This window comes from Coccinella septempunctata, chromosome 3, assembly GCF_907165205.1.
Source record: "Coccinella septempunctata chromosome 3, icCocSept1.1, whole genome shotgun sequence".
Taxonomy (NCBI): Eukaryota; Metazoa; Arthropoda; class Insecta; order Coleoptera; family Coccinellidae; genus Coccinella; species Coccinella septempunctata.
Genome location: NC_058191.1, coordinates 32,128,689 through 32,152,662, shown reverse-complemented (window position 1 = coordinate 32,152,662; position 23,974 = coordinate 32,128,689). Strand labels below are relative to the sequence as shown.

Sequence of the window (23,974 nt, the reverse complement as noted above, 5' to 3'; positions counted from 1 at the left end):
TTTATACGTATTTAAATTATTCATTAGGATAATTAATTTTTTATCGTTTATCGTAATCATTTTTTCACGGCTACTAAACGAAACTCTTTGCATTTATCTGTTTGTTTCAATCACATACCTACTTGTTTATGATTTGACATTGACAAGTGTTACTCAATTTCTTTCCACTTTCAAGCATTCTGTTGTTATTCATATATATTCGTACAAATTGGTCTAACAAATCTTCTGAGAAGGTGTAGAAATGAAAGATGCTTCTAATATATTTTTTTGTAGGCACCTGGACCTAAGGCTACGTTGTGATTGGTTGAAGCTCAAAAAGAACACTCTCGCTATGGAGATCAGCAGATATGAATAGTGTGTTTTCTTCTTCTTATCTTCAAAGTTGAAGATAATCTCAATGCCTTCTCCTATGATTTCAGCATTTTTCGTCTCACTAGGTTTTCATTGGAGCTAGAACCAGATGATTTACTATTGTATGTACCCTCCATTTGCACCTTCAAGGTGTAAGCCTTTTATTAGGAATAATGTTCAATAGTTCACAACACAAGGTAAAAATAGTATCTACTTGGGTCTGGCAAAAAAAAAATTATTTTTCTACAAGCGTGCGCGTTCAACCTTTTTCCCGCACGCATTCCAAGTTGCGAAGAGTCACTTTCCCAAAGGGTGCGGGAAAAACGCCTGTTATTTCTTTCCCGCACGCATTTGCGTGCGGGAATGGATTAGCAGGGGTTTTTCCCGCACGCAAATATTATAGAGTAAATTAAATTCTATCATGTTTCTATGCACAGAACGTGAACGATGAGAAACCCATAGTAACGACATGCAGAATTACGTCTGTCATTATATATGAATTAATCAAATGAGATATGATCTGTTTTGAGAAATGGATATATTTATATATTTCGAGCGCTTGTAGAAAAAATATTGTTCCCAACTCTTGCGGAAAGTGTCTTGCCCGCACTCAACTGCTTACCCGAACTCTGCTTCGCATCGTTCGGGCAACGGCAGTTTCGTGCGGGCAAGTATCACTTTCCGCACTTGATAGGAAAATAACTATTCTGATTCAGCAGGCCAGGAATCCTCTGGAAAACAAATCAATTTCTATGATTTGGATTGTTTTTTGCATTGGGTCAATAATACACAATAATAATAATAAGTGAAATATTTGAATTCGTGTAAAAAAATATATGAAAATTACAGGTTTTGAATGAATAAATGTAAAAATGAATAAATTGATTGGTTAACAGGATATTTGGAAGTGAAATTCAAAATCAGTTACGCAGTTCGAAATCCTCATTTGATCTTTGTAGAAAACCAATATGAACAAATATCATTTCAAAATGTGACCAACCCATTCGCCATTTTGTTATCTCAAGTTGAATATTTTTCCTGTTTCATGGGTAATCGAGGATTTCCTATGTTAGGATGATTTCTCCACTATGACATCAGTGGGTTATTTACGATGACTGAATATATGAGAGCATGTAATTTTAATTTTAAGCAATGAGTAGAAATTTTAGTTATAAGCAAATTAAACGATAACAAAACGAGAATGGGTAGGTATTATTATTTTTCACAAGGGAGACATTTGAAAGAAATTGTTTGGGAATTTGTGAGAATTATTATTTTTCTTGCCAACATCATGACTTTAATACAAAAACGAGACCTATCATCTAATGCTGATTCAGTCGAGAATGCTTTTATTTTTGTTCAAATAACATGTCTTCAAATATCGAAACATTGCGTACTTCCGTGCATACCAGAATTCACATTGCTCAATATCGATAACGATTCTCCGCAATATTCTTATATTGTGACTTCGAACGTTCGACATCACTTCCCTTCGAGATGTAATTATTTTATATGGAAGCTATAAAGACGCACGTTTCAGAAAAAAACCTCGCAACACAAACATCCTGGAGACATCAGGCAGGATGCAGGGGGAATAATGGCTTAGGCAGTTTTCACACTATCAAACGATTCGAACGAGCATCATTCAAGTAATGATGTGTGATAAAAGGGGGTACGGTTCGGTTAAATCGAGAGAAAAATCACGTCCATTTCCTTGAGATGCCGTCATTTACCAAGTAATGGAATGCTAGAATTAGAGGCGGACATGAAACGAACAAAAGAACTTCTGTCAATGTAAATAATAAAAACGAAATTCGAGTAGTTCCGCAACGTCTCTTTTGTGAAATTTGTCAGTTGATAGAAGTTTTGAGAGAAGGTGGTAATAAAATTTTTACAGCATCACTATGAAAGTCTTATCAGTACTCTCCACTGAATAAGAATAATCTGGTAGTTATTGCTGCTAGTACAAGGAGATGGTATTTCATTTCTGATGAATATTTTTTGGAAATTATGGATTCTAAAAATAATTAGAAAACTGTTGTTTCAAATTAAATGGATCACAAATCAGAATATAATCATTCTCGAACTTGATTGAAGAGGTTTCTATTTTTTTTTACTTATCTGCAGAACAATTTGATGAAGTATACTTCGGAAAACTAATTCGAGTACCTACTTTGTATGTTCTTATTGAAGGGTACAGTAACGTGTTATTGAATGGTTTCTTATTCAACGTTGATCTGATATTTATTATCTATTCCTTATTGAAAATTGTAGGTTATAACAGATCTACACGTTTTTATTGGTGGATATAGTAACGAGTTTAATCCTATACCTTGACTATAGGTGAAATCGAAGTTTGGTTGAATTAAGGTTTCAAAAACACGTTCAATACAACGTTTAAACGTATTATACACATACATGTATGTGTGAGACTGGTTCAAATTTAAATTTGTGCATGAATAGTGTATAGTGTATAATATAGCATGTGGTTTTCAATCTTCTTTTATGTTTTTCACATTTTTAGATGCTTGTTTATACTACGGATATATTGGGAAATTCTTAGCCTATTATAGAACCAAACAAAATTTCAATGTCAAAATATTTTATTACTCAACATATTCTCCCCTTAATTGGATACATTCATTACAGCGAACCTGCAACGTCTCTAGACCTTTCAAAAATAAGATTCTTCTAGCTCTGCAAACCAGTCCTCCACAGCTTTTATTATCTCCTCCACAGCTTTTATTACCTCCTCGTTGGAAAAAATTTACGACTTTTGAACCTTTTTTTCAATTGAGGAAAGAGATGATAGTCGGATGGAGCCAAATCTGGTGAATAAGGGGGGTGTTCTACTAATTCAAACCCTAAATCACGAATTTTTTGCATGGCAACATGGGAGTTGTGTGCAGGGGCGTTGTCCTGCAATAACAAAATACCTTTTTCTACAAGCGTGCGCGTTCTATCTTTTTCCCGCACGCATTTCAAGTTGCAAAGAGTCACTTTTCCAAAACGTGCGGGAAAAACGCCTGCTATTTCTTTCCCGCACGCATTTGCGTGCGGGAATGGATTAGCAGGGGTTTTTCCCGCACGCAAATCTTATAGAATAAATTAAATTCTATCATGTCTCTATGCACCGAACGTCAACGATGAGTAACCCATGGTAACGACATGCAGAATTACGTCTGTCATTTTATATGAATTAATCAAATGAGATATGATCTGTATCGTGCAATTGATATATTTATATATTTCAAGCGCTTGTAGAAAAAATATTGTTCCTAACTCTTGCGGAAAGTGTCTTGCCCGCACTCAACTGCTTACCCGAACTCTGCTTCGCATCGTTCGGGCAACGGCAGTTTCGTGCGGGCAAGTATCACTTTCCGCACTTGATAGGAAAATAACTATTCCGCATCTTTTCCCTTTAATTTTTTTCCGTAGAGTGTTCAGTAATGTCGAATAGTAATCTCCGGTTATTGTTCTATTCTTATCCAAAAAATCAATCATGATTACTCCATGGCAATCCCAAAAAACTGAAGCAAGAACTTTTCGAGCAGATTTTTGGACACGAAACTTCTTAGGTCTTGGAGAACCAGAGTGTCGCCATTCCATCGATTGTTGCTTTGTTTCTGGATGGTAGGAATGTAAACAAGTCTCATCCATAGTAATAATTCGGTTTAAGAAGTCTACATCGTTTTCAAATCGAGCACAGATCGAACGCGATGCTTCTACTCTTGCACGCTTGTGGTCAACATTCAAGATAAAATTGTGTCATGAACTGCATCGATATTTTCGGGGACTGATACAGAAACTGGCCTTTCCGATCGGTCATCATCTCCAATGGAAAATTTACCTCTTTTGAAGCTTGCAGTCCAATTTTTCAAGGTCGCATACAAAGGACATTGATCACCAAGGGTATTAAGCATATCTTCGTAAATCTGCTTACCTCTTAACCCTTTTAAATACAGGTACTTGATGATGGCTCGATACTCCAATTTTTATATTTTGACAATTGCGGTGGACATCTTCTTTTATTGCGTAACTCTGGTTTACTTTTTTGACCTCAAACTTCACACGGACACTTCTAATGAGTTATTGTTCGTTGCTATGGTAACGCAATATTTTTTTATGCATGGAACTGGTCTAGGCTAATTAGATATCAATACATCCTCACAAATCTGAGAAATCTAACTCTATCCACAACTTTGACTTGGCCATCAGAAAAGTTTATCGTTTTCGGATAAATCAACTTAATATTGATGAGCAAAGTCTTAATTGAGGCAATAGATATGAAGCAACCAAAAATTGAAATAATTCAGTTTTAAAATAATAGAGTAAATAAAGAATATAAAAGAGATCAATTATATTTTACGTAATGTAAATATTTTTGAAATATTCAGTCAAAGTTTCACTGACAAATTGAGATTTTCCATCACAACTTTCTTGATCAACGTAAAGTTATCAGATCGATATAGAGTTACAGTTGCCATCCATTTAGAAGCCGAATCAAAGTTGAATCCAGGACCTTATTAATTATCCCTTGCATGTCACTGTCGCTTCAACATATCCACCTGGGGAGGGATTGAATTAATTAAATTTGTTTCTTGGCAATATATCCCAAGTTGTACGTCTTAATAGAATACTGAAAGTTCAAATGGGCTATAAATGAAAGTAGGAACTTTATAATTAATAAAACTTTTCACCTAGACGATACAGATTGCCTCTGAATCGTAAGTGAACATATTACCTCCTTATCCTATTCTTTTTCGTTTGGAGCTCGAGTTTGCTCATTTGAAAGTTTATGAACTCTGAGAATATATCCAGACGGATGCTCCATTATTGTTTTCCTGAAGATATGATCGGAAACTTTGGGAGGAGTGATTTTTAATGGAAGAGAAATTTACCAAGTTTCATCGCTAATTGATTGTGAGTTCCTGAGACTATTGATTTTATGCAATTGAATTCGAAAGAGAGGGAAAAGGAGAGGAAGGAAGATATTTAATGGAATCCTGAAATTCGAAATTATAAAATCCTCATATTGCTCAAATTTAAAAGGGATTTCTAATAAATTAGGAGCGATACATATATCTTCGAGGCTGATTTGGTGGAATTTTAACGTTCCTCTTTTCAAATGTGGGCAATTCCACGGATACCAAAAATTCTTATCACATGAGTCTACCTCTCAACTACTTCTCAAGAAATGAAATTCCGCCAGAATCAAGAGCATAACTTCTGTCACTGTTGTCACTGTCGCTTCACCATATCCAACTGGGGATGTATTGAATTAATTGAATTTGTGATTTGGCAATATATCCCAAGTTTTATGTCTTAATAGAATACTGAAAGTTCAAATGGGCTATAAAGGCAAGAAGGAGTTTTTAAATCAATAAGATTATTATGCTTTATTGTCCTGATTCTCCTAGGAAGCAGGATGGTACTCTCAGAAGGTCATAACAAGCGTTTTATGTTGAAATATTTCGATGAGAGTTAAAAAATAAATATATTTTTCATTAATTGGTAGATACTTCAAAGTTCAGTATAATGATTTCATGTTACTATTAATGTTTTTGATAGGAAATTAAAACTAATCGGAAATCATTATATTCATTAGCGTAGAACATGTAACGTTATGAATCGAAATATTACCAATGGATGCAAAAGCATTCAACTCCATTAGACAAAATAATAAATAAGTATAATGAATATATTATACAACATCAGTGGGCGATATCATTATGGGCAGAGATGATTATTTCGTTCAGCAATAAATTGTTCCTCATTGTAATTTACATTCAATGTAAATCCTCATCAGAACCAATATCACACTCCATTTGAAGCGATTGTGTGTTCAGTCTAATGACAAGAGAAAGAAAAGTGAAAACAATCAGTCGTATGGCAAATTATGGACCTTTTTGTCAAAAATTCATTTTTTGATGATAAATATCGGAAATCTTATGTTTTGTGAGGTAAAGCAGAGGCAATATGCTGGATTAGTATAATATTCAACCATACTGTCAGTTTTTGTTACTAAAAGTGACCTAAATCATAATTAAAAACAATATCTTAGATATGCCAGATAATCAAAAAAAAAATGAGCAACTCTAATTACTATAAAAATATAACGAAGTGAAAAATACAAAAGTAAAAACTATTGCTTGTCTCCATAAAGGCAGAAAAAAATTAGTAAAAGTTCCACGAATCCGATGTAATCAGTGAAAAGGCTTTTTTCATAACCGATATTCAACAAATCATTATCAAAATGGAGAAATAGTATATTTTGCATGAGAAAGCATTGTCGCCAAAATTTGTATTTCATAGCTGACAAATACCTACTACTATTCGGTTACAATAAATTCTGACAATTAGAATATGCACTCGAAAGGACCTTATGACTATAATAGTACAATATATCGCCGATGCTAGCAGGCAAAGGTTCATTTGATGCTATGTGATGTTGATTTACATAAATGATGTTTCGTTATGTGTTGCAGAGTTATGGTGGATTATGCTTTGCTGATTAATGCTTTGTTAGCTATGGTTACGTGAGGTAAGAGAATGTTATTTAATGAATTCTCTTGAAGAGACGGAATCGAGTAATGAACTGGGTAGTTATGTTAAGTTGAGCTATGTTTTGTTGAATTATGTTATGGTTGGGTATTACCATGGACTCAATTTATAATTTCAATACTCAATGGTACTACTGTGTTAGGTTATGCGAGCTTAAATAATACTGAATGAAGTGAGGAACATAAAGAAAGTAGGAGGAGAACAAGGGGATGAAGTGATAGTTGTTATATAGCACGAGATTTTCATACCTACTTGCACTGACTATTATATTCAATTATGTGACCAATTATCAAAACGGCGTATTCAACTTAGAGCTCATCTTGTTGAGGGTTAATAAATTATTATTCTTACAACAAATTTCAATGATATCAGTAGGTATACTTTAAAACTTTCAACAATGAGCCATCATCCACGCAGGTCTTGCATTGTAGTTTCCTCGAGAATTCGCCATCCTTGGTACACATCGCGTAGGCAATATTTCACGAAATCAACCTACCGCATTCCATATTTCAATTGGCATCCTAGAATTGATATTCAAGGATGCAACGAATGATGTAACGCAACATCCAGCAATCCCATCTTGAACAATGGACGCGGAAAACAACAATTAATTGCCAAAAATCCCACGAACAATGGACGAATTCGATCCAGTTCCATGAATGGACCTAATGGGCTTGCTCAATGAATCAACAGATAATGGCGTGATATAATCGATATTGCATTCGGGTACATGCACAATTAGCAACGAAACGAACCCAACGGAAGGAGCCATCGTTGGCAGATAGAAATCTCCGATGGAACGTTGAAGTTCATTCCCATAATAAATTCGGTAGAGGCAAATTGACGTTTCGAAATGGACGTATCGTGAAATAACGAGAAATGTTATCTGAAATATTGATGAACATTGACTTTGGCAATGAATAACAAATAATTATTTTCTGTAATGGGGATAACGGACCAAACAAATACAGTCAGACTTATCATATGATTCGCATTTTTTTTTTGGATTCTTCAATGATTTTTATACAGGGTGTGTCCGTGACTCGTACAAATATTTCAACAGTAGATTCTTGAGGTCAAAAGGAACACTTTTTTCCAATACCATTTTCTCTGATTCGGCCCTAATAAAAAGATATAGGTAGCCATTTTGAATTTTAATAATGAGCAGTGCCAACCCTAGAAAAACAAAACTACCTTAATTAACTAAATCTGTGACATTACACATCTGTGGATCTTAAACAGAGTTGTATTCAGCCAAAATATCCAATTTTTCAAATTTCAAAAATACTTTTTATTTATTTATTATTTATTTATTTATTTATTGAAATACAACTATCATTCAACAATTATGTTGTTATTAGAGTTGACTTATAACTAAGTTTTTGAAATTATTAAATGAACACTTTAATGAATTCATGATATGACCTGGCATGCTATTAAAAGTTGTCAAGCTGGCATATATGGGACCCCTCCTTCGACTTTCCGTATTTGCTTTATATAAGTAGTATGAATTGTTTTGCCTTGTTTCTCGGTTGGTCATATTTTGGACTTTCTTCAATGGATTGTGACTCTTTATATGATTGTTTTCTAGCTTATATATGAGTTTGCACTGTTGTAATTTGATCAGTTTGTCCAACTTCTTGTATGGATAATTTTTATATGATTCTTTGGTTGGAAATTCATAGGGAAGGTGGTGAAGTCTTTTTATTATTTTATTTTGTAATCTCTGTAATCTTCTTAGATTAAATTTTACCGAGTTTGACCATATTACCGATAAAGTAGCTGAGTACTGAATGAAAATAGGCGTAATATATATTTTTACTTGTCCTCTCGTCAAGGTATGGCTGTAAATGACGAAGCTTCGACTCCAATGGCGAAAGTTTGTCTATGATCATGTCCACATGTGCATTCCATTTCAATGTCTCTTCTATGATCAATCCCAAGTATTTAGTTTTTTTCACTTGTGTAAGTTTCTTGCCATTAATAAACAGCTGTGGATGGATGTTGCTGCTATTTGTTTTATTCTTAAACAGGATGTATACAGTTTTTTCTTCATTGATGACAAGTTTATTCGAGTTCAACCATTCACTGTACTTCTGCATATCCCTATTGACCATTTCCTCCAGAGTACTTATATTTTCTGCCCTATATATGATGACTGTGTCATCCGCAAACATGAAGACTTCACCCAGTAAACCTGATATGACAATATTTTCAACATATATTAGGTAGAGAAGTGGTCCGAGCACTGTGCCCTGCGGAACTCCAGTTCTGATTTTCTTATAAGTACTCTTTTTACCTTCAACAACCACATATTGTTTTCTATCGGTAAGGAAGGACTGAAACAGTTTGAAAGATTTTCCTTGTATTCCTATTCTTTTCAATTTTTTCAGTAAGATAGCTATGTCGATTGTATCAAATGCTTTATGCAGATCAATAAAATCACCTACGACTTTCTTTTTTTCGTCGAGTTTTTGTAATATGTGTACGATGACATCAATTGCAGCACCTTCAGTTAAACTTTTTTCCTGGAATCCATATTGATGTTTAGATATTTCTAGTAATTTCGCTAATCTTTTTTTCATTATTTTTTCTATTATCTTAGCAAATATTGAAGTATTTGATATCGGCCTATAGTTAGCCGGTTCTTCTTTATTCCCTTTTTTAAACACAAGTGTTATTCTAGCGATCTTACATAATCTTGGAAAAATTCCACTCTTTATACTCTTATTCACCAGAAACAATAGATGGTCTTTAATAATGGGGTACAAAACAATCAGATCTCTTGTACTTATATTATCAGAACCTGGTGAGGTGTTTTTCTTCAGTGACATCACTGAATTTTGAACATCAAATTACTCGAAAACGGCTGATTATAAAAGAAAATATAAAAAATACTTTTATCTTACAAAACGTGCAAATATTCATTAGATGGCGTTCAACTTAGTTTCAAGAATTGGGTTTTTTGAATTTTTGGTATTTTTATGATACGTAATGGTCATCATGATAAAACTAGTGGACATGGGTATGATATCTTATGTTCGAAAAAGATTCATCCAATAAATCGAAAACCATATTCTAAAATTCATTTCATTCGCTGAAACCGTTTGTGGGATAAAACTAAAAATAACATTTTTTATGGATTTTCCACAGCTTGTTTCTTTTAAACCGAACCGATTCGAAAAAAATGGTAGGAGAAATACGTGTTTCTTTTGAACTCAAGAATCTACTGTTAAAATATTTGTACGAGTCAATGACCCACCCTGTATATTCTGGAAACGCCTCAACTGGATCATTTAGTTTCCAAATTTCGTCAACTATATTATATTGAAAACATAAATTTCATAAACAATTTTTCCGATCCTGAACTCATAATACTCGTTTATTGAACAAATGAAACAAATTCAGTTCATCATTTCTCAAACTCATCAAAAATTTTTGTGAAATCTACACCTGATCTTTTCATTATTATGTTCTGCAGAATACCGAGAGACTCTCAAATATCTTTTTGTTTCTTACGGTTATACCGCAAATAAGTAATCTTCGTTTCCTTTAATGGAATTTCAATAAATTATCACAGCTTTCCTTTCAAATTTCAATGTGAATTTGATCATATAACTTTTGTGATAATCCGACACTCTCCAGAATAATTTTAGTTTATCCTCTATTCAGGATGATCAGAAAATTGGTCATAACCAGTTGAATGTTGGGAATTTTCAGGAACTCTTTTTGAAGCAGAAAGTTCTTCATTCTGATTATGACGAAGAAATTTAAAAAAGTATTCACAAAAATATGTCTTCGATGGCAGTTTTTATCAAAACCTTCTCACTGCTAAAAGGAACACAATACTATTTTATCGAAATATGATTCTGTTCCTTGGAACAAATAAATCATGTCCTATCAACCATATACCTAGAATTCTTTTTCTGGGATGTCAAACTAGTTTTGTAATATAATGTTTCTTAAGTGAGTAACTCATTCAGTTGTGATTACCAATCAAACTGTTCTTTATCGATACTTTTGATTATTTATCTTTCCATGAATAATTTAATATTAAAATTATTTTTTTATTGAAATCTTGATATGTAGACTATTATGTGGATGAAGATCTTCATTATTATTTTTCTTCTAAGTATGGACAACCTAATAAACTAACAGCGTGTAGGAGTCTATATTTTCCTTATAGTTCAGAAGTCCTGAGCAGAAGAATATGGAAACTGCCGAAATAATTACCCAACATGCATACAGGTATTCCGAAATTGAGTTGAACAATATTAGATTCTTCGAAAAAACATTGGACAAAAATCTTATATGAATCAGGAGAAGATTTGTTTTCAAAGTACAGACTGTTTCACAGAATGCTATTATTTCAAATTCTCATATTTTTTGATAACATGGTCTTCCCGACTATAGGTTGATGTAAAGTTTCCCTTTTTTTGTCTACGTAGATTACACCATCAAATTCCTTCAAACATTATATCGAGATACCCTACAGGATAATTAGAAATACTCCTTGAAAACATGAAGCTTGAATATACTGCCAGCGTTGAATTCAGTTGCATTTGAAAATAGAGCATTTTCGGAGTCTTCATATACCGTTATATCACATTACTTTCAGCAAACAAGCTCCGACTGGTGTAGAGATTTGGAATACGAACCCCTTGGTTCCATTTCATCATTATATAGCATACATTTTACTCCGTACCTCGAATAACAAGCTCATAATGCTAACATTATGTTTTCAAGAATCTAGGTAAATTTAGTCCTGCAGCAACTAATTAGTCTCGAGGTTTCTGAATTAATTCACTTACCTAAGAGAAAATTGAGGAAAGCGAAAAAAACAACTTTAGATTTCATGTTGAGTCTTCTAGATGTTATCAGTGGCAGAGCATAATTCATCAGTTATTCTTGCAGCGGGGAGTTCTTATCTTCCTGAAGTCCTGAAAGGAATAAAAAATTTGTTAGGCATCCATTTTTCACTGCCCTAAGATTTAGTTCCCTCAAGATATACAATCAGTGGAGTAAGATTAATGTGTTTTTTTTTAATGAGTTCATATCCGAACTGTTACACATGAAATGAAATAGGTTAATCATCAGGTGAAACAGGAGGGGATTATTTCATGATGGCTATATCTGATCCATATGAAAAAGATATACTAAGTGGCATCAAGACTGGACACGCAGTAAGCAGGATATTGAAAATCGAAAATCAGGCGGTATCCTATATTAATCAAAGATGAGTTATTTTGCACAAAGCTCCAGAGGTTTTGGTAAACCCATGAATTATCGATTACCAATGATTGAGCTCAAATGAGTATATTTGATTTAGTGCCGGTGTATTCATCTTCTCTATGAAATGTTCCTTCACTTTCGGTTATTGAATTTAATGACAGCCTGTGACTACTTTGGATATATTCATAACCATTCATAGCTTTGCTAGTTACTGAAGATATGACGAGTAGTTCATGTCCGTGTATGCTCAATGCTCAAGACCCGACATCATGCACAACAAAAGTTTAAATGAAATAATGCCTACACTATTAACTGGTATATGCAACACTGTCAATATTCGTTAACACATATTTGTTCTTTCCGAATTAGGGTGCAAGTTGGGGAGCCGACGATGCTTAATCTGTATTTACTCGAGCGTCGTAGAGACCTAGTGGATTTTGAAGTGTCATCGGTGGGGAAAGCATTCGCAGGTTTTCGAAGATTAAGATTCTGTATATGCCCAACCTGTCTCTGATAATGAATTCATGTTAATCTGACAGATTGCGAGGTGGTTGAAAATGGTAGGAAAAAATTTTTTCTTCGAGGGTGTCAGATTTTTAGAGAATATGTTAATTGGACTCAGAAGAAGCTACTTCTCAAGAGACTGACAATTCGGAAGTGACGCAAAGTCATAGCGGTACATCGAAAATGCAAAAAAATCGTTACTTGAACATACTCGAGCGTGTCAGATTTTCTTACAGATGATTAATCTCGATATTGCAGACGTGTTGACTTATTAATCTGACAATAATCAGGGTGGGTTTTCTTAATCTGACAGTTTGAAGATGATAACAATTATTTTTTTTCAAATATCTCCCTTCCTGTACCGCTAATCCTTTCTTTATTCACCGTGAAAGTTGTAGATAATAAAATTCAATACTTTTGTCTTTTTGTCTGAAGCATTTCTACATACTCTCAACCGTTTTCGAGTTAGAGAGCGATAAGGACGAGGAGCTTAGCCACACGTAAGAAAGGCAAAGGCCAATGTAAATAGAAACCCAGTGTAATGTACATTCATCGCTATATATCTCAAAAACGTTCAAACGTAGAATAAATTGCTTCGGACAAAATTTGTAGGAAATGTTGTGCTCTATAACTTTTATAATGAATACGAAAACAAAGCCCAGGACAAGGGATAATTCAAAAAAACCTTGTGACCTTTATGGCCAATTTTTATTGTTTCGGCCTACTGAAACTGTCATATTATATCTTTTCCGTTATTCTTGAATCATTAGCTTCTTAATGAGAAAAAAAGCCCCCGCACTCGAGAATGTACACGTGACGTTTTTTTTTTGCACGCTTTAATTGTCAGGATAAGAGAATACATATATACTTTTCAACATGTAATTAACCACATATTTCTTAATCTGACACGCTCGAGGAAGTACAATGATCATTCTTTTTTACTATTCTGACTGGCTGTCCTAGACAATTCCCCCTATATACAGGTCAAATTTTTAGCAGAGGTCCTCTACAGGGTCCAAGGAATCCCCCCTTATATTAATCGGACACGCTCGAGTAAATCCCGAATTTACTCCTTGGGCTCCCCAACTATGAGGGGGCAACTGAGGTAAATAAAAAATAAAACCAAAGCAGTCATCCTAGAAGGCAACGGAAATCAACAGGACCAGGACTCTAGCCAAGCTGTACCTTCTGTCCAAATCTTACTCCCCTCTGTTCGATTTCGAGATACCATCAAAGAAGACGAGGGATATCCTCAAGTCGTAAATTCATTGCATTATTCTAGTAACGGTGACTAAATGGGTCAGAAACTTAATGCCCTTGATACCCACGGGCAATACAACGTCCATCAATGGGCAGCACTCAATGGAAAACAAAGCAATTTGCATTATTGCATTTTTATCGTAATGGTGCATGCAATGAACTTTGTTATTGACTCCTATAATGCAACGGGAGTGTTTTCCCAACTACTAACGGTCTATCGCTAAAGGTCACCCCAGCCTTCCAACGATCGTGAAACTGATATATCTTCGGAATTCCTCCTTGGTAGAAGCGATTATACCGTTTACTCGATGTTTTTATTGCCCTGCCTGGGATTAGGAGTTTCATTGTATCCTCTAGCTCGGCGAAATTGATGATGAGTACATTTATTTTTTCAGGTTAATGGTTCTATTCCTTTATCACTGGTGGTGAACTCATTCCCTCTTCTTTTTGCATATACAGAATGTCATACAGAGTTTCCAAACTACAATAGTGTGAATTAGGTTAATTCAATCGGAAATGTTCATTTGAATCTCGATTTGAATTTGAATTGATTGATTTGAACTGACTTTAGAAAGCAAAGAGCTAAAATATTAAAATTAATTATTTTCAAACAATTTCAAGACATGCATCTCTAAACTTTACTGACTATCATTTGGGTAGATCGAATCGAAAAACAGAAAGTGTAGTTGACTAGGAGGCAAAATGAATTATTTGTAATGCAAAAAATGAAGCATTTCATAACAAAAAAATCAATATAATTAATTATTAATCAAATATTTTTTCTGTAACATGATCAGTGAACCGCAATTTTAAGTAGAAACAAACAGGCAAAAAGCTGCTTCGGGGTATACAGGCTGCCTGTAAACAAATGCGAAGGACTTAGGAAGATTATTCCTCGATGAAAATAAGCACGGGTAGTTCCTATAAATTTTTTTCTAAATCGGCCTCCCTTCCAAGATACAGCCTTTGGAAGGCGATGACGATCTGACAGTTTTTAATTTTTTTTACGGGTTCTAGAAAACACTGAGTCATAAAACTATACATAATATGAAGCACTAAGTAAATGTTACTCACACAATTTTTTTAGATCTCATAACTTCATTATTAGGGGTTGAAAATAAAAACCCCTTATCATTTTCCTTCAAAAATTGTTTTCGTGGGATGGATTTTCAAAAAATAAAATTCTCTTATGATTTCCAATTCAATTCTGAAGAAAAAAGTCTCTTGCAGAATTTCGATATTTTTTCGGAATAAATGAAAACTTGTATACGAAAGTCGATGAGGGAGAGTTGATGCATGTATTTTAGCGGGAGTTAGTCATTCTATGGAACACTTATTATACTTATTATATAAAATGGAATAAACAGTGATCAGAACTGCTTATAAGTTTTTATTTATTCCGAGAAAAGTATAGACTGTATCGAAATTTTGCAACAGAATTTTTCTCCAGAATTGAATGGGAAACCATAAGAGAATTTTATTTCTCGAAAATCTATCCCATGAAAATAATTTTTGAAGGAAAATTACAAGGGGTTGTTATTTTCAACACCTAATAGTGAAGTTATGAGATCTTAAAAAATTGTGTGAGTAACATCTACTTAGAGCTTCATATTATGTATAGTTTTATGTCTCAGTGTTTTTTAGAACCCGTAAAAAAAATTACTGTCAACTCGTCATCGCCTTCCAAAGACTATCTTTGAAGGGAGGTCGATTTCGAAAAAAATTTGTAGGAACTACCCCTGCTTATTTTCATCGAGGAATCATCTCCCTGATGTTTACAGGCACCCTGTATAATCAAGATATACTAAATTTTGAAGATATTAAAATATGAAGTAATGTACCTAATTGAAATAACGAATAAATTCAGATTGTTCTGAAATGGTTGAACGGTTTCAGTAGTAAAATGAAGGTTATAAGACAGATTCCGTTGCTTTCATAAATAAATTAATTCAATGTAAATTTATTCAACCTATATTGACAGCATAATCCATACAATGACTAGAAGTCCTGACCGACGTTGTCCTGTCATGAAATCAAGAATTCAATATCAACGTTAAAGTTTAATTCTCAATCATTTGAATTCTTGAATACCCTCCATCTATAGGACATAATTCTATATATAAATCTATGGCCCTGCCTGAATACAATCAACTAATTCATCAAAATTGTCAAAGGCACCTTAAGCAGGGTCTAGGCTTTATAACGCCAACTACCAGTATTGCTGGTGATTCTAAACTTTCCAGGGCCGAACCCACAAACAGAGTTTCATGAAAATCGTGTCGTTCAAGAAACTTAGAACTCAACTGCAATAAATATTTTAGCATCCCTTGTATCTTGTATGTATGTGATAGCCGAAACAATTCAAAGGATTATAAAATGATTCGGACAAGGCATACATAAAATAAAAAAACGTTTCCATTGTGAATTTTCTTGCCCAAAGGGTGGGCAAGCATTTCTGTACTTATCCATGAACAACAAGAAAAATTCGGTCCACCTCATGCAATGCTTTTGAAACGATGAATATTGAAAATGTTTCGATTGAAAATTGTGCTTGTTGAAATATTTCAAATTCTTTCTTTCTTCAGTTGTGGTCTGAATTTTTTTTCTGAGGTAACTCTAGTTAATAATTTGAAACTGTTCTATGCAACACACCTATGAAAACCACCGTGGTTTTTTGTTATTGAATTGATGTGATCGATGAAAATAAAGAATCAAAAACTGGAATAAGTATGAGTTTTTACTAAAATGAGTTATTTAACCACATATAGCGAAACACGTGAAATAAGTAAACTCCTGGTAGTAACCATGTACCTACTTAATTCAGTTTCTAGTTTAGTCTAGTTTTATACCGAGTTATATCAGCAACATTTCGAAAAATTTTGTTTTCTGTTCACTTCAAACAGGACATTTCAGAAATTGTGGCCTAGATTAAGGAATTAACGAACCATCACCGAAGCTCCTTTATCCGGTTGGACACTGTAAACGAATCAATCAACAGTAATCACTTATTTTGATACTGATTAATCTTGAAATCAGGAATAGGTAAAGTCCACAAAACCCCTTTGAGTTATTGGGCAACATAGAAAGAAATCCTTTGTCGGAACAAACGAAGTGATAGGGTTCGTGATTTTAAATAATTGCTACAGAAACGTTCGCCCTTTGGGGCCTTTCGCAATAAAAGGATCCTCTCCCTCATTTCCTACGATGTTATCGGTGGAATCGAATCAGAGCGGAAATGGCTGTGACATTTAAACACGAAATCTGATCTGTATAAGTCCGGTCGTTTATCCAGGAATCGAACCATTTTCTTTAGATGACTCGGACATGGATGGAATAGGCACATCTCATTTTTGTCTGGGATACTTCAGAAACTTTTTTATGATACTCAAAGATTAAGTTGTGAAATAATTGAAAAATTAAGGCGGACTAACTATTCAGTAATTATCTCATTAATTAAGTTTTTACTCGGAGGAAGTTCATTATCAATAAGTACATATGGAAAATCAAATTTATACAGGGAAGTTCACCGTGTTGGCCTATTGGACGCTTATGGAGAAATTCTTCTCATTTTGTGCGGAAAAATTGCTTGCTGGGGTTTTCGACAATGAACTCTCTCCCTAAAATATTTTGAGACCCAGTAATATCTTCGCATCATGAGACAGCTGATTTGATGGCAATTTCAACAATATACTACTCCTTGGTTAAATATTCAAGAGTTTATCAATTATTAGGATTTTTATGAAAAAAAAGTTGTCACACTTTTTTCGATGAAAAAATTTTTAGGTTCAATTATTCCACTATAAAACTGTTTGATGCTTGGACTCAATATGAAGGAGACGATGGGGAAAATTAAGTATAACACTTGTAGATAATAACTTATCAGTCTTATTTTATTAATTTATTAATCCTTGGTTATTCAACTATAGAATTATCATTCATAATTTCACGGAATTAATGAACAAAATTGTTTTTTGCAAGAAATACAAAACCCTTTCTGCCCGTAGGTACCTATTTACCCGAATCATTTGGAGTAAAAGCGGACGTGTGTTGGGTTAGTTGCAAACAGTATAGGGTATTCACGCAATTACTCAATTGAGGTGAATATTAATTGCAGAAAGCACAGATAAAACCCTTTTCGGACGATGTTCCACCAGAACAGTTCTCGTGTACCCAATTACCGCACTTTACAAATATTCTTAGTCTAAGAAATAGTAGTTAGTAGAAAAGGCAGAATTAGTCCATTTTTTTCTGTTGCAAAATTATTTTTCTATGTCTTTCATATTCATTTTCGAAACATCTGTAAACAAACAATAATTATTTTTGTTTTGTATTCACCATATATGGGGTGATTGCCTTGATCGCAATTACCTCAAATGGTATTTCAAGAATAATAAAACAAAAATTTGAGACTAGTACAATATTTTGTTGAATGTTATTTGAGCATCATCTCTATTAAAACAAAACAACCGATAGATATTATTCACTATTCGACATCACTTTTTCGATATACACCACAAGAAAAATTAAAAATCCTCTAAATTAGATCACAAGTTACACAATTTTTCAAAATGACTTATCTTGAAAAGTATGAACGATCACCGGTAGTAACTATTTTATTCACACTAAAGATGATTGAAACTAGATAACTTGGTCATGATAACTGAGCGCATGGAGAAGGATCTAGTAGATATCCCTGTGTCCGCTGTTACCCCACGTCCGCAATTACCCCATCGTCCCCTACATGGTATTTATGAAAAGATCATCAACTTGGACATACTGAATTTATAAAAACTCAAGATTTTTAATTGCAACCTATATTTTTTATTGATTCAGGCGATTCTGGGTAAAAAAAGAAAAGGGGTTACCTAAATAAAACATATATCTAACGATGAAAATGATAACGCCTAAAACAGTGAGGCAATGAGTATAGAATTCAGATCGAAACACTTGTGGTTATTCATATCAGCTGTTGGTATGCACCTATATCTAACATTACGTCCATTTTGTTGTAATTTTTTTTATTCAATATTGATTTTTCAAGAGTTGCAACATTATAGTGAATTGAGACAGATTGACGCCACAAGGCTATGTTAATATAGTGAATTATTCAGTTCTATTTCCTATCGTCTCTAAAAGTTTCAATTTTTGTAATAACCACCTTATCTATTCAGCAGCATTCAACGTACCTAATCGAGCTATTTCAAGTGTTATTTCATTGAACCAATCAGATACCATTTACAGATTGAAAAAACAATTGGATTTATGATTCAAAAGTACAGTGCTAAGAGCATGAGTAAGTAGATACATACTATGATCGTCTGCAAGGATTAAATGTCAAGATTTCTAAGGCTTGGCGAAAGGAAGACGACATAATTATTCATAGATCAATGATTGTTTCTGTCTGAGAATTTCTATATCCGCATTAGATGATATCATTCCTCTAACCCTGAAATATTCATTTGGTTCTTCCCCAGGATAACGGGACGTCAGGTTAAAATTCCTGTTCAATTCAAATTCAAACAACAAAACCTTCAGTTCTAATTGAATGAAAATTTGCGTTTTTTTTTGGTGTAGCAGGGGGAAAATCTGCAAGTCAGACGAACCACCCTCGAGGGGGAACAAGTGTGGGGATTCTCACTCTCCTGAGCTCGAGACCCACTAAAAATCTGCTTCTTGAATATTGGTTCTGGGCATTTGCCTATAAACCGTTCATCTCTTAGTCGGTTTTCTTCTCGCACACTATCGTGCTGGGGTTTATGTGTTTATCCTCTATTGGATAACACTTCATTGAATATTTAAATGAGTTTCTGTTCTTATTTTGATCTATTTTTAATTGTTCTCTTGGTCTCCTGGTAAATTCGCATTCTCCTTTTGTCTTCCTCTGGGTCGTAGTCCACTAGTCTCCTGAGTTCTTGATTCGGATGGATTTCCGCTGTTCGAATAATTTCTCTGCTTTTCTGTTCATGAATTCCGTTATGGTTTCCCATTTTAGGTCCCTATAAATCTGTCTCTTCCTGACAAACCAAGGTGTATCTATTGCACATCGTAGCAGCTTGGTTTCAGTGGCCTAAATTCTTTTGATATGGCTCTTTGCCGCGAAACTCCATGCAACTGATCCATAAGTCAGTTTAGACCTAGCAAGGGCTTTGATTATCTTCAATTTTGTCTCTTTCGACATGTGGCTTCTTCCTCCTGTCAGAGGGTAGAGTCTATTCATCGCTGCTTTCGTTTTGTTGTTTGCTTGTTTGATATGACTTTTCCAAGTAAGTACTTTGTCAAGCGTTATTCCTAAATATTTGGCTTCATTTTTCCAGTCGATTTCTTTGCCGTCAACTTCTAGATTCGTTGTGGGTTGCAGTCTTCTCTTCTGTAGTAATATTGCTTGGCTCATTTGTCCATTGAGCTTTGTTACAATTGTGAACAATACTTATGGTGCTGCTGGTACACTCGTCTCGTTCAGACAAGATATTTCTCTTAGAAATTCGGAATTCTAATCATGAAAACACCACATAATGATTTACACCCTCAAAAACCCTTCGTCATTCCCGGGTATACCACAAGCACAAATGTAGAATTCATAAAATATCATTCTCGCGGTGAAAGCGCTGGTTTTTTCCTTATCTGGTTGAAAAACATCGGCGTTCGTGGTTTTTCGAACACTGCCAACGGCGACGACGGAAAGAAATTGCAACTTCAAAATACGACTTGACAAGAAATATAATGAATCCAATAAATAAGGAAGTTTTTACCCTCCAGGGTCTGAAGCTATATTTCATACTTCCTCCCACTTCGTGCATTGTGAATGGGGAAACTCCCACTAAAATTCCTACGTGCCCTGGATTATTGAATTGATATTTTAAACTGGATGTCAATAAAAAGGAATGGCGCCCTAATAAATATGAAATGAAATTGTTATGGATGAAAAGGGAACGGAACACTTGCTCGGTTCAGAGAACGGTTTAGGGAAAATCGCAGAGCGTACACCTTGAATGATAAGTTTGTCGGATGTTGTATTCTCGGAGAAATTTTATATTTGCAGACACGCTCCAATTTGCGTGAGAATAGTTTCGGTGAGATTCTTTCGATAGAAAAAACAATAAGCGCAAGTAATTGAAATTTGTAAATTTTGATTTATTATTTGTGATGACGGATATTTGTAATCGAGATTGATGTAATAATAATTTAGCTAGTGCAATAACGATATCCAATCTTAGTTCCCAAGTTTTATTTTTGCCAGTTAACAAGAAGAAGTCCTGTTGATGTACCAGTAACAGTAGGGTTACCTCCACTTACGAGTTTAAAACACAGTTAATCTTTTTCGCTCAAATATGGAGAGATCTTCTGTCCTCAGAATGAACATCTACTTATTTTTTCTTTCTGCGCATCACTTAGCTGGTGTTTCACTGCCACAAAACATGACTACTGAATAAGTTCATGCTAATGATTTGATATCAGGCCAGAATATTGAAGATGTCTTGGACAAATTGGCAATATCAATGACGATGATTGAGAAATTGAAGATAGTAAGACATTGTTGTTGCTGCAAATTAAAAAAAAATTTAAAATTATTGGTACACCAAAAATTTTGAAAAACCCGGAGGATAAAAAATAACGATGTCATATTCAAAAACCGGAGATCTATATTCCATTCACTTTAATTTTAGCACCCGGTTGGCCATGGAAATTTGACATAGTTCACTATGTATAGTACGAAAATGTGGGGTTATGAAGCTTGTCAAAACATTTTTGGGTTTTAAATCAACGCTATGTTGTGGGTTATACGTAAAAGTTTCTGTTATTATGTGTTTTATGACAATGTCGGATCTCTTCGGAAAATATGTGACGAACATATTTGAAGTTTATACAAACTGATTGAAGGCATACCAAATCCAGTTATTTGCATGAAAAATACAAGAGATCAGTATAATTTCATAATATGCACTAGCTTGAGGAGAGTTAATGTTCGTTATCTTCTTTGGCTAAAGTTTGAATACGTTACATCAGTTGTAGATTTCAAAAATATTAACTCGAAGATGAAATGCATATGATGCAGTGGTTGGGAATGGGTATCTCCCGAAGGAATTAACAGATAATTACAAGAATGTTAAATTCTTCAACAAAAATAATCTTGCACCAATATAAGTAAAAGGAATTGAAGGAAGTTTCAATTGCATCTTAATGCAACTTCACCGTTGAACAAAAATTTCACATGAATAAACAATTAACAGGCGCGTATTTGTGTTTGTTCATCTTAATGCATTGATATAATAATAATAATTAGGTATTTATTGTTACCTTGAGACATTTACAATATATAGAACAAGTCAAATGAAAAATATATAAATCAATTTTCGGGAACTTATTCTACGATGACATTCATCGAAAATCCTGTAGTAAACTTTTCGCATAATTCACTCAGACATAAAATTCTCAAATGCCACCACTTTTTTGGGTCTCCTAATAGAAGGAAATTACTTGTCATCCTCTTCATTCACATTCTTTCTTATTGTGGAAATATTCAGCTGAAATATAAGTCGTTTAGATTCAGATGAAACATTATATAAATTTTCTTACATTGAATATGTTCGCTACCGTCTGACGTATTGTGGATTTTAGAATATCAGGGTATAACTATTTGAATGAGCGGACCTGAATTCTAAATAGCACTTCCTGAATCCCTGTCTCTTTTTTTAATCACTTTCGGCATTTTCGGAATAAAAATTGATATTAGTTGTGTCAACGGCGTTATGACATTAACGACATTTCATGAGTGCCAACCTCACTCCGTTCTAGTTACAAAACTTGAGAAAATTATTTCATGGCCAACCGACTGCTAAAATAAATGTGAATGGAGTATACAAATTCATATTATTTGTCTCTTATGACATATGTCAATGTGTCAATCAGTTCATGTTAGTGATGATGGTCTCCCTTCTTCAAATGTGATATATTACGATATTCTGCAGCTACCCATGGAAAAAAACGGCTCTTGCTTGGTTGACTCATTTTTTGCTCTTACCCCTTATTAAGGAAAAGTCCACGATAATACTTTTAAGAGAAATTTTGTATGGTCAACCAAGCCCATGATATTCTGCAAGTGATCCTTGAATGTACGAAAGGATATGGGTTTGGTCTGATCTCGACGAACTATAATAGTTGAGTGAACTGATTATTATCTTCAATACTTATTTCATTATGACCCTTAAAAGTCAGATCTAATGACGCATAATACCAATATGGTACGTGACTCAAGTGCGATTGTTACTTCGTGACTTAGGAACTTCGAAACTATCTTATCCTGAATTCAGCCAATTGCGTCTCAAAGAAATATGTTAAATATTCAGTTTTCGATTTTGTGGATAAAATCCACAATCTCTTCTGAAGGAACAAAGAAAATTATTCATACAGACTCAAAATAAAAAGAGATATATTCTGCTGATATGAATGTCATGGTTTCTGATGGATCTCGAAATATATTCCAGTATATTTCATAGCTGAAATTAATCAGAAAGAACAGCATTATGTTTTAATCAGGAAGCTTTGGAAATAGTTGTTGAGTTCCCCCTTATCTATTTTTTCATTGAATACATGATGAAAAAATGAGGTCTAAACCTATTGCAGCATTTCGAACAAATTATTATTGATAACTGAGTATATAGGCAATTTAGTGTGGTGGTAGTTAAGGTTCAATTTCAGTTATACTCAATGTACCCACATTTATGGTTATTATTTCATAAAAATTGAAAGGCATATGCAGAAGTCAGTGAGAAGTTTGCAAAGGCAGCGTATTCTTCAGAGTTCCTCATATCTAACTTATAAACAAAGCGGTTTTCGACCAAAACGTTCAGTTTCAATGTCGTTGAGCATTGAATTCACTATACAATTTTCCATCAGAAAACATTCTTCCTAATCCTTATATTAGTCGATGAGCCTATCAAAATTAAAGGAACTTCCGTAAAATTACGAAAATTGGCAAAAAACGATTGTAGCACTCTAGCTATCAATAATCATCAGTTCTATTATGGTTATTACACCAATTACTGTCTACTGGACTATTCGTTTC

The 23,974-nt window shown here is 34.0% G+C and overlaps 1 protein-coding gene across 2 annotated transcripts in view; it reads right to left on the bottom strand.

Annotated features, from left to right (window-relative positions):
* The window catches only part of LOC123310122, a 71,315-nt gene that overhangs the window by 28,255 nt on the left and 19,086 nt on the right, over positions 1-23,974 (bottom strand). For both annotated transcript variants that reach the window (XM_044893515.1, XM_044893516.1), the window contains exon 2: positions 11,727-11,855. In XM_044893515.1, coding sequence (XP_044749450.1) covers positions 11,727-11,814 — 88 coding nt within the window. In that variant the 5' untranslated portion in view covers positions 11,815-11,855. The remainder of the gene's footprint in view (positions 1-11,726; positions 11,856-23,974) is intronic.